This window comes from Dermacentor albipictus, chromosome 1 (assembly GCF_038994185.2).
Source record: "Dermacentor albipictus isolate Rhodes 1998 colony chromosome 1, USDA_Dalb.pri_finalv2, whole genome shotgun sequence".
Classification (NCBI taxonomy): Eukaryota; Metazoa; Arthropoda; class Arachnida; order Ixodida; family Ixodidae; genus Dermacentor; species Dermacentor albipictus.
Window position 1 is genome coordinate 347,355,050 of NC_091821.1, and position 12,826 is coordinate 347,367,875.

Genomic DNA, 12,826 nt, shown 5'->3' on the forward strand with positions numbered 1-12,826 from the left:
GTGCACGTACAGTCGGGATTTATGTCAAAGCGGGAACAATGTGAACCTTGCGCACGTTAGGGCACCACAAAGAAAGCGTCACTAAACAATCTTAATTGTCAGATAGAAGAGCGCGCGTTCTCCCTTTTATCAGTAAATTGTAGCCATCCGACGCGACTCACGTGCCAAGCGTGTCACAGCGATGGCTTGCACGATTTGAGGTAGTACGGATGTTACGAGAGACTTAATTATATTATGAGCAAAACGTGAAAATGTCCATCTCCCGCATTCCCCGTCTTTTCTCTAATTAAATTATGGGGTTTTACGTGCCAAAACCACTTTATGAGGCACGCCGTAGTGGAGGACTCCGGAAATTTCCACCACCTGGGGTTCTTCAACGTGCACCTCAATCTAAGTACACGGGCGTTTTCGCATTTCGCCCCCATCGAAATGCGGCCGCCGTGGCCGGGATTCGATCCCGCGACCTTGTGCTCAGCAGCCTAACACCATAGCCACTGAGCAACCACGGCGGGTCGTACGAGAGACTTCTGCCCGTGCATTTGTGGCCTAATTCAGCAAAAAAAAAGGAAAAAATTGTTCACGGACTAATTAAGTATTAGAGCATCGAGCAGCGAGAACCGGATTTGTAACCAACCGTCGGGCACTTCTTTTTAATGAGAGCCATGCGATAGGGGTTAGGTAGCAGCACACGAAAGTGGGTTTTCTAGCAGGCTAAGAGTACTCACCACAATTACAACAACAAAACGCGGCCTAGAGAGAGAGAGAGAGGAAAGGGGAAAGGCAGGGAGGTTAACCAGATAAAAAAAATCCGGTTGGCTACCCTACGCTGGGGAGAGAGGAGAGGGGGAGGTAAAGTGGTAACAAAGTAGAGATAAGGAAAGCGGCCTAGGTTATCGATATGGCAACGTATGCACCTAATTTACTGCGTTAGCTACGTTGACATTCGTTTTTCTTGCCAGTGTGCTTTTCTCCTCCCCTTCATATCACATCAATGCAGCCAATTTATTTGTATTTTTTAAAGTATTTTATACATTGACTTTCTTTGAACTGATCATGGGATATGATAAAGCAGCCTGGGCTACGTAGGCTACCGCTGGGAAACGTATGACGCGATCGATACTACAACAGTTCATATTGTTAAAATAAAACTTTTGCGTAGTTTTGCGACGCAATACACGCTACGCTCGTCAGCATAACTACAAAATACAGCCTTATCTCCTTTTCCTGCATTACGCCTAACTGCCTGCCTGCCTGCCTTGCAGGCACAGTTTGCATCTTTTGCTATACAGTAGTTAGCAGGGTTTCAAGCTGCCGAACTCGGCAAACCAGGGGAAACGTTAGTATGCAGGTTGTGAAACGTTTTGTTTACTAAAATGCGACGCAGAATTAGAAGTCCCAGGTTTGCCATTCAGTCCTAAAGGCCTCTGTTTATCGCGGTTGTCGCTAAAACAGTCTCTCTATGTTTTTATCGTGAGTTTTGCGAACCGCAATTCTCCAACGCTCTCCCCCCCTCCCCCCCTACCAAAGAAAAGAACAAGAGAAAGAAAGGCAAAGGAACGAAAAAAAAAAGACATGTACTAGGAAGGCTTTGCTGGAACAGACAGGAAATTCAGGAAAGTAGTTGCGAGGCGCTTAGAGAATTTTGTCCGAGCTCAGTCTGGGGCCATCAAACGAACTTTTGCTAGATTTATGATGCCAATAATTCCCAAATAGACACGAAGCTACGAATACTGCTTGTAAAACGCTCCAAGTGACACTGAGTATTCTTCCTTACAGTTTCAGTACATTAAAGAGATATTGTTTGGCAATTACCTTTGAATCATTACTGAGGCTACCGCTAACTACATAAAAAAGCGCTGTCAATCAACACAGTTTTGCCTGGAATGCACGCTATATGGGTATTTACAGTGCTCAACGTCTCCTTCTTCCTATTTTCTTCTATCTTGCAGATTACGAGATTCTTCCGGAGTTTGCCGAGCCCGTTCCGAATGTGAGCGCTATCGTCGGCCGCACGGTGAAGCTTCCTTGCGTCGTCAACAACTTGGGGCAATATAGGGTGAGTCGGTGTTCACGCAGTCATACTCGTTTGTTCACTTAAATTTATTGTTTTAATATCGTGCTCTCATCGCAACCGGCAGGGAAATCTCTTGGAATTTATTTCTTGCGCTAATATATAGGTACACTAACTCACATAGCCACATTCAAGATCATCTAGAATACGCCAACACTACCGCTTATATATACTATGGCTGTTTGAGGCAGTAGCCTGACTAAAATTTCGGTTTTCTTATAAGTGTGGGTAAACTGTCATTTAAAAGTGATAGTTACATGTCTGTACATTTCATTTCCCAGTGTTACGACACGCTGCGGAGCCTTCGCGCGTGTGCTGTACTGGGTTATTCAATGGAACCAGCAAGAAAGAGCAACGAATGACAGCAGAAGGCTTTCACAGGGCAGCAATTTATATTTCATACTATAAATAGTTATCGCTTTCCATCTGGCTGGGTCTTGAATGTAAGGAGTGCAGGGCGCAGTTAATCAGTAGCGCAGGAGTCCGCGCGAACTTGCAGCGCCTCGAGATTTTTTGTGATCCGTTTCCTTACTAACAAACAGTGCAGTGGGTCACGTAGCCAACTAGTACACACAGAAAGCGATCCAGCAATAGCTGTTAGAAACGTGGTTAAATTCGCTAAATTTGCGAAGGAGGGTCTTCGTATAGGTTATCCGTGACGTCCTGTCAGAGTCTGGGTAATTCGAGGCTCGGCATGTACGCTGATCTGTAGCCTTGCCCGCGTTGCCGGTTGACAGTCTGCCAGAGCGCCACATTTCGTATTTCCCTACTCGATGAACGTGTATGTGAGCATCACCACTTTAAAAATTCGAACACAAACAGCACAAACTGGAATGGAAACAAGTTTAAGGTTTACGCATCTGAGCAGCTGCCATGTGGCCAGCAACAATGTGGTTGAACCTTGTTTGAAGAGGTTAGATATGAATAAAACTTGTGTTGGCATGAACAAGCAGGCACAACTGCGTAAGGCCCCAGTGAAGTGAATAACGACAGAGTTGGGTTGTCGAGCGCGAAACGTGCACGGTAGCGTAGCGACATTGATATGGAGGCACAACGACCACGTCAGGAAGCCTAAACTAGGCTATAGTAGCAGGGAGGAAAAAAACGCGAAGGGACAGGGAGGTCCGCAAGGTAGTGCGGCAGTGATGGCAGCGGTAGAACGGCTATGGAGTAGCGGCATCTGCAGAAGCTTGCATATTAGAAGGAGCCACAGCGTAGAGAGTAAAGGGCCGCGCACGAATTAGGAGGAAACGTTAAACAGCGTGGCTACCAGACGGGACAAGAGCAAAGGTATACGAGAGTAGCAGGAGCTCGCGACTGCGAGTGACATGGCTGACAGCTATATAGGCCGGCGAAGGGAAAGAAATTACTAGGCTGCTTTCGCACGTCGCAATGTAATTAAGTCGTACCCTAGGCTTCTACCTTCGAAAAGCGCGCGGTACTAGATCACAGCACATTCAGGTGATGCCATCTTTTCTAGCGAACAAATTTAGCCGCCAAGACAGTCACAAAACTCACCCAGTAAGGCGAAATATTGACGCGCACACGAGCTTCTAATTCTTGTAGGTGATCGGAGAATAAAACCGTTTTTTTATATGTAATTGAAGGAGAGGGTGACGCCTACATTGGCGCCGGCTACTCCTCTTCGCAAGGAAAGAAAAGCTAAAAGTGCGAAAAACATTGAAGCAGTTCAATATCACTAACATCTGTGATACTGAGCGCAAAATTAAAGGAGAGGGACAGAAGAGAGCAAAATGACACTAAGACACACACATAGATCCGCAAACACAGAAGAGGTTAAAAGCAACTTCATAATTTGATAGTTTCAGAGACGAAGCGGCTGACAGATCCACAAATATTTACATGACAAACACGGAAACAACATATAACAAAATCAGACATAAGCTACTCATATACGATCTAAGGCATTAAAAAAAAGTTATTAGTGGTTTCGTTTGCAAACATTTAGTCTAAGCGTAATAAAATTGTATTTTCCATAAAGATTTTTGAAGCAACTATATTTGGGCATGGATAAAGTGCGTTTTCTTTATTATTATTATAGCGAATGGCCGATGGCCTAGCAACATTAAATCAGCCTTTAGTCTTCACTTCGCCGAATTGCGTCGTGGGTACTCAAGACGGCATCGTACATCTTCTTCAGCATGGCCTCAATGGCGCTGTTAATTATCAACGAACTCAATTCGGTGCAAACATTTACGGGTATGTGCTGTGCCAAACCACAGGCGATGCAATAAAGTTAAAATTTTTCTACTGTAGCTCAATTTCGGCGGAATGGGCATTTTCATCTAAGGGTCTATGAAGAATAAGTCTGGGTGCTTTGATTTATGATCAAACCAGGTGTTTGTACTAAGTCGACGGGATATCCGTCTCAGCAACTGTCGGACTTCATGACGGGTGAGAGGGAGATTTAACGTGGCGTCATTTTTCGTGCGCCCGTTTTGCAGCAGCCGTCCGTTCCAGTCTGTCCAGGAATATTGCAGTGCCCCGATATCCACTGATACGCTATAACGGGATTTCTAGTGCTGGAGTTTACGTGCTGCTTGAGTCTTTTCGTATACCAAACGCGCACAGAACGTATACCGCTCTGTGCTCCTTAGTAACGTGAATGTGGTTCGTTGATCCCTACAAAAAAAATGGGTTGATCCTTCCCTCAGACGAATATTCGATAACACCAAAGTGCAGCGTGTATTCTAAGAAGTAGTGGCAGCTTCTTTGTACGTTCAATTTAACAAGTCTACAAATATGCGCAGTATTTTATGAATTGCAGTTTCGCGCGAAAGGCGAAGCAGTGACAGAGATAGGAAGCACGCGGGGCATGAGCTGCGATGCAGCGCAAACAGCCTCGCGGGGGCTGCCTGACCTCATATGTGCATATCCGATCCGACAGTGAGTGCGTATGTGGCGAAACTGCGTCGTTATTGAGCTCCGGTGGCATCGCGTGCCGGTACGCATGCTCGATAGGCGCGCCGCTGCGGCGCCGCCGCCGAGCGGTAATCGTTCTCGGCTGTCACCTTCGGGAAAGCGCCAGGAACGCCTTCGCCCGAGAACGCCGGCAGAGTGAGGCAGCGACGTTGACGTTCCGTGCCTGGCAGAAGGATTCGCGTGCACAAAAAATTTCCATATTTACGACGGCTTTATATAGGTATATGAATTGCAAAGTCGATGCACTTCTGTAGAAACTGTTCATATACGGACTAGGTCGGTCTCCGGCCGAAACGTCGACACAATGAACAACTGTATATATCTAGGCAGGTGTGTCCACTTTTAATTATAACCTTTCGGTCATATATGTATCGTAATGACGAAGAACGCCTGAGGACGTAGACAGCAGGATTGCCAACAGCATCGCGTGCCGCAGAGGCTTGAGCTTAGACACTGTGTTTGGTGAATTGCGACCCTCCGTTTAATCAACCTCCTTTCTTATATGCGTATATATAGTGAGCATCTGCCGGGATCCGGTAGTTGAACAGGAACTTATAGGTTGAGGACGTTCGTATGAACAAACAAAGTTTTATTTCCTACGCTTCGTCCCTAACGAAGGCCGGACCCTGGCCAATACGTAGGAAATAAAAGCTAAAGTTCGTGCGTAATCAACACACACACATACACACGCTCGCATGCACACGCACGCACACGCACACACACACACACACGCACGCGCGCACGAACGCACGCATATCTGGTTGGGGTTTTTGGAAGTTCTACACGCTAGAAACGACGTAACAGAAACAGGAAAGAGGCGACGAAAAGCATCGCACGCGTAATGCGAAGACGTGGGATCGTTCCCCACCTGCGGCAAGCTTTTTCACCCCCTTTCATTGCCATTAATTTATCATTTTCTTTATTTCAAGTAATAAGTACAAGTAATTTCGCCTGTGTTGTCCTCATTGTCTTTTGTTTGCTTCTTATGATATGATAAATATAAATAATAACCCCCTTTCTTTTCGTTAATCGGAGTCAGCAGTCGGAGAAGTAGAGGGCGAAGTGACTCGAGACCGCGAGTGGTGGTTCGAGGCTTCGCTGGGCGCTCTTGGGCGCCGCCGGCCAGGACGGGGCCTACTGGCGTGGACTGATCGGACCGCGCCGTTCCCACATATTTCATTGATATCAAAAAGTCGTATTCAACACTACACAGTCGGTTCGACGTTTCAGTGGGAGAGGTAATATAATGAGAACTTAATTTCTAATGTGGCACTTTATAATGCCGGTTCCAACAGCACACCGGCTTTTCAACAACGAAGAATATTAGAACTTGGAGCTGGCCGGCTCCAAGCTGAGCCCGTTAATTGAAATCGGTGTGTTCTGGTCCGTCAACGTGATGGTCTGCTCTACGAAATAATTTTATATTTACTTCATCAACCATAAAATTTCCTCTTTCCATACCGTCCGACATTGCGACTGTAAATTCTCCGAAAGAGAAAGAATTCGAGGCTCGGAGCGTCACTAGACAAAAAGACACTTCCAAACATTTTACTACCATTATAGTTGTCCAAGCTGTCGGCCATACTTTCTACGCAATTACTGGTGATAACACCAATTATGCCTGAATATGATCGTTGCAGTGAATATTCGTAATCAAGAGCACAATTCATTTTATGAAGCAACCCTTTCAGACGTTGCTGTGCATACTTTCCACACCACATTGCAGGCACAAAACTTAACAGTATCGCCATGTCGCAGATTTGCGTGATGACTGCGTGACGTAAGTACGTACATTAAACAGATTTTCGGTGGAGCCCGGCATAAAACCTTGTCGTGGTAAAATACGAACCCCGCTCAGATACAACGCTTTAACTCGAGCTGTTGTTTTGAGCTGTTTCTTCCTTACCGCTCGACTCACCGAAAATGGCGGTTCGTAGATCTCGTGGATCATGCTCGCTGGAAGTCACCGGATGCCAGCTGTAGTAATAAGCGAGACACGGAGGCGATTATCCGGCATTTCAGCCTCAGGTTCCCAAGTGCTCGCCATCAAGGCGAAAAGCCACCCAATGCGGCACCCTACATCACCGGTGGATCTGCGTCTGGAGTTCGTGGAAAGATGTGAAACGCCATAGTAGACGGCATAACAGGACGAAGCTGACGTCTCGAGCGCAGCGCTATAGATAAACCTCAAGAGCGTAGCCATACATCTTCGTTTTTTTTTTCACCGCACAAGTCCGGCTACTCGCATGCTGCCATGTCCCAAACAGGCCGAATTTAGGTCAATGCGCCATCGCTTTCGGTAAATAAAGCTTCAGGCATTAATTCATTAGCCCGCATACTTTCACGCGGGAAGTTATTCCAGTTATTCCACGCTGGGTACACGCACTAGAGGGCTGATATGCACTTTACTCAAGCTCCCCCTTCTTCCCTCATACGGGAAGGAAAGGGAGGAGGGAAAGTTATAGCGGGTGCCTCGGCGGGAATGGACAGCGTGTGGCCGTCGGGGAGAGCGACGTCCTGCGTAATTAAGAGACGCGCTTAATTCCGTCCACACCACGTTCCCCGCTGTGGTATGCACTTTATGCGATGCACCCTTATAGATTTTTTTTGTTCCTTTCTTTCTTTAGCGACATCGCATTTCACCCTCTTGCGCAGATTATCAAGCAAGTTGCCTGCCGTAAGGGGTTTTTCACGAGTGAATCGGGACTATCATTTATCCGAACAACAGCTAAATTCGCTTCAAACCCTGAAGCCCAGAATGAACGCCAGAACGTCAACTTTGCTCAAGGTAACAGCGCAAAATAGCTGTGTATAACCCGTGCGAGAAAGTAAGCCGAAGTATAGGACTCCCATAAGCCGGTATTGCAATCGGGTGTTCTAAAGTTAAATCATTAAATAAATTACGGTGTTTTACGGGCCACAACCACGATATCATCATGAGGCTTGTACGCCGTATGGCGGAAATTCAGATTAATTTTGACCACCTGGAGTTCTTTAACGTGCGCCCAGTGCACATTAACGAAGCATTCAAAGCTGCAATTTAGTGCGTTTCTCATATTTTAGGTGCCGTCCGTAAACACATCTTTGCAATCATGGCAAGTGCAATCGGTGGCACCCTACCCGACTCTATTATCAGTTGATGATTTCTGTGAATGTCCTCCGCTATAACAGAATCTGGATATTTTCTTTCTGTAATAAGCAATCTTTATGACAATTTCTTTTCCCCTAGCTATAACGGCAAAACAAATGAAAGATTCACGATAATATAAAATCTCAGTTGGTATGCTTTCAGTTTAAGCATAAAGCACAATGTCGGATGACCATGAATTGCGCACAAGTAGAGATGGGAAGGGCGAACAATTTACTGCGTAAAAGAGAAAAAGGAGAAAACTCGTTTATCTTTGCGGCACTCTCCTCAAGAGTTGCTTACATTTTCAACTGTAACCTTCCTGCATGTCAGCGCCTAGTCATCATCATCATAACGATCATCATCATCATCATCATCATCATCATTATCATCATCAGCATCATGTCTCCCTGAATGTCAGCGTCTGGTACCATTATATAAGCCCGAACGGTGGCTATACTTCAACATCCTCACTCGGACGTCACAACGATAACGCGCTCCGAGCGCCACAAGTAAAAAGCACAGGCACTGAGAGTGAATGGTCGCCATTCAAAAACGCACCCACCGCGCTGACTCGTTGACGTTCTGCTGCTGAGCCCAACTCGTGGGTTCGTCTCCCAGGCGCCACGGCCGCATTTCCTCGAGTGTGTCATGCAAGAACGCACGTGCACCTTGTTTTAGGTGCGCGTTAAAGAACCTCAGGGTGGTCGAAATTAATCCAGGAGCACGTCTTCTCGCCCTCTAAGTACGTTTTCTCTTAAAGCCCGTGTGTTGCATTGGGATGAACGGAGCAATATTATTTAATTTTTTTTCTCACGTCATCAACAGAGCTGTTGCAATGACGGCAAGCAGAAAAATGAACCTTTCACGAAATGCCTTACTCGCTAGAGAGCGTCATTAATTGTTTCATAATATTGCAATGCTTGAGCGTAAATTAAGCCGCTGTCGAGAAGCATCATTGTCGCTATAAAGCCACCGCTCTGCCTAGTTCGGCTTTCCGACCCCTCGACAAAGAAAAGGAAAAAGAAAGAACAAGCAAGAACAAGACCGTGTCAGCGAAAAGAAACCGAGACGCAGAACGCGCAAGAAAAGGAATGCGCGCAATCTCTGTTCTGACTCGGGCCGCAACAACGCAAGGAATTGCGGTGCCGCGGCTTCTTCAAGCCCTTCCTCTCTCTCCGCGCACGCCCCGAGTGCCTCTCGCGTCTTCCTTGATGAGGCCGACCCTCGAAAACAAAGCTGAGAACCACGCGCAGCCCGGTGCCGGATATAAGATCCTCGCTACGTCCTCATGCGCCGCCGGGTGTGCAATGCCTGCAGGCTGTCACGCAAAAAGAAATATGTGCCTCCTCATTCATGCTTTGTTTTTTTCTCGTCTGCCTCACCCTCTCTCTCTTCACCCTTCCGCTGAATCCAAAACGTGTTGTTAGAGTTGATTGCGGGCGACGAGACGAGCAACGAATGCACGGGATGCCGCAGTGAGTTGCTTTCTTTTGGCCCGCTGGTTTTTCCCTAACGAGCACCTTTCTCTCTTCCCCACACCCACTACTTCTTCTCTCCCACGCTACTACGCTTCTCTGCGCGACGCCTCCATAAAGCAGGCCAGAACCAACAGCTGCTTAACTTTGTCCCGGCAGCCTTTTTCTTCTTGTTAAACAAAATTTGCACCTCGTGTCGATGACACCCGCATACGCCGAAGATAAAAAAGACGGAGCAATAGGAAAAAAAACAGAAAAGAAAGATCAACGAAGCCACGAGAACAGTCGAAGAATAAGGAATAGCAGGGAGGGGGGGGGGGGGTGAACGGCGCATGACACGCTTCCGGAATTATTGTTATTCCAGGTGCTATACTCGCTCCCTTATATTTATATTTTTCACTTCTCCGGCAGCCTGATGCATGGCACGTACGCACACACACGAAGTGAACGGCACGCTGCGCGCGCGTGAATGCGTTCATACCGGCGGCAGCATTCTCCACCGCCACCGTCGTCGCGTACGTACATTTTCCACAAATGATGGTTTTAGCCGGACACTCTTTCTTCGCTTTCCATGCATAATCCTGCCGCGCTTTCCTCCCCCGCCACCACCCGTCCCTACCGTGGCCACCTTTGCCACTGCTCCTTAGCTCTGTCTTTCCTGCGAAATGCCCCTGCTTCCCCCCCCTCTCTCTGTATTTCATTTTTTTTTCTCCAGTTCGCTATCTTCGTTTTCTTCCCTTGACTCGCCGCCCTGGCTTTACGCACTGCGCGCACTCGCTAAGTGAAATTTTTATTCCCGCGGCGTTGAAACGCTCCTTGGCTATTGGCTTCTCCCCCCCCCCCCCCCCAACCCTCCTTTTTTTGTGCGTTTCTACATTCGTACGGCTTTAATTTTACCCTTACTTCTGCGAGGGCTTTCTGCTTGCTTGTTGAGTGCAAATCTTTGTCTGTACGAGAAGAAGAAGAAACGTTCGCGAGTCGGTGGTGCGCGTTCTCGACGCGTGTTGGTGAAAGAAAAGAGGAGAGACAAAGAAGAAAAAAAAAAGAACAAGAAGGAGCGAGGGAAGCATAGAGAACGGGGCGAGGAAGGTGCTTAGTAATGCAGCCCGTCAGCGATGGTAGGGCACTGAGCCTAGTAATTGGACCAGCTCCGGTCTCATGAATTATTCCCGCAATGGCCCCATTAAACGAGAGGTCCCCCACCCCCTTTCCCCACCACTCCTCATTTCTTAGTTTTTTTTTGGCCCCTGCTAGGTAGGTTTCGCTGTGGCATCCCCTTTCCATATCCCCCCCATCCCGAATGCGAGTGCGGTGCTCGCGCACTCCCGCGCGAGATAGCTATAGCTGGTTCTCATATTGTTCTATTCACTGGGTTTCTTGCTCACTGCCCTTTTCCCTTTTTTTCCCGCAATCCATTTGTGCATGTTCGTCGTGTCAGCGTGCGGAGAAACAGAGAACGCCGAACCAGCCAGTTCTTCCCTCCGGAATCTCCCATCCGTGATATCTCTTTCGTTTCTTTTGTTGGTCTTGTGAGTTCCACTGATTTCACCTTCGCTGCGTGTTCCCGCCCGTGCTGCTCGCTTCACCGTCAGCTACCCAGCATGGGCCTACTAGCATCTGTCAGCGGAGCGTGCACCTATGCGAGCGCGTCACGGCATGCGAAGTCGGCGCTCCGACGTCCAAGACACGTTGGAATGGAAGACCGTATCATTCGAGCTGTCTTCTCCAGTTGTGTTCCCTCTTGTCGTTGACTTTCTGTTTGCTGTGCACTCTATCTGGATGGTAGGTTCTGATCGAGTCGCCACGAGTGTGCTTTCCTGTCCACCAACGTGGGGTGACCGTCGCGTTGAGGCAGTTTCGTGTTTTGACACACATCGGAACGCTTTTGCTTCGGTGGTTCTGCTAGTTCAGAAGCATGTTATTTTTACTTTGTGATTCTTTTGGGGAGTTGATGTGGTTGCACGGAACACCGTTGGGAGGAGCTCAGGGACAGGTTTGTGTTTTCGTTGTTGTTTTGTTGCTGTTTTCGTTTTAGTGCCCTGTGGTTCACAATCTTCTGCGCTAAGAATAAGGATATCCCGTTGCCGGACCTTGAATAAGGCATGAAATTTCACGATGCATATGCATAGTTCGGTCTTTTGGACGAAGGCTTTGTTTTAAGTCTCAGGGCTACGTGTACGGTATCGACACGTCGACGTTGTCGGCGTTTTCGAGTTGACAGCGGCAGTGTCACAGGCGTAACAGGCGTAAGGTCGTTATAATTGAAGTGTCCACTTGTTTCTGGGACGCACTATGATTAGTATAATTGTCGTCAACATTCGCCACGTGTATGAGCGGTCAGACACGGATCCGGAGGCCCGACCTATTTCCAGCTTAATATGAATGCACTAACTGCTTATTGTTTTTAAGAGAAACCGGTGACACAATAGTTGCCAACATTCTCTTTTTCAATAAAAGGAATTAATACCAAGATGCGAAGGTACACAGCCAAAAAAAACTGGCAGCTCTTACTTCTGTGATAGCAACGTTACATAAGGTCGATGGTAGAAGTGCAAATATTTTCTGCCACAGAAAACAACATTGAAGTGTGAAACAGGGTGCAGAACCACTTTTAAATACCAAAAGTAGCCTATCTTTATTTCAAAAATGGTGCTTGATATGATAGATGGTCACCTTTTTCAGTCCAAGGATTGCCCGCAAGTGAACGAAATAAATCAGACAAGAGAGTGCAGCTTTTTATCCTACGTGAACTGCAACACTGTCTCAGAGAAGTGGTTCTCAATTATTCAACGACTGTAAACCTCCAGTACATCAAACAATGGATCTGTCAGTCGCTTTATCTACGAGGCACATGATGGATGATCCGTTGACTACAAGACGCCATTTGTCACTTGACTGAGCCTGGAAGACGCAGTTTCGATACGGCGTTCCTTTTCTTGAACGCGGTGACATGCGTCCCAAGGGCACCACTAAATCATGTGTTAAGCATCGACCGCATCCACAGGAACATGTGGGAAACGCTGTCTGTTCGTGTACGGTCAACGGTACGCAGGTACAGATGATGCGACTGGCATATGATGGCCTTACTGCCGCAGTAGCCCATTGGTTATGGTGTCCTGCTGCTAAACACGAGGTCGTGAGTTCTATCCTCGGCCGCATTTTAATGTGGGCGAACTGCGAAAAACCGTCGCGTACTTAAATTTATAA

General features: G+C 47.3%; 1 protein-coding gene across 1 annotated transcript in view; it reads left to right on the forward strand.

Moving 5' to 3' along the window:
- LOC135920033 (lachesin-like) overlaps nt 1-12,826 on the forward strand; it is a 126,682-nt gene that overhangs the window by 77,015 nt on the left and 36,841 nt on the right. The window contains exon 3 of the mRNA XM_065454116.1: nt 1,950-2,056. Coding sequence (XP_065310188.1) covers nt 1,950-2,056 — 107 coding nt within the window. The remainder of the gene's footprint in view (nt 1-1,949; nt 2,057-12,826) is intronic.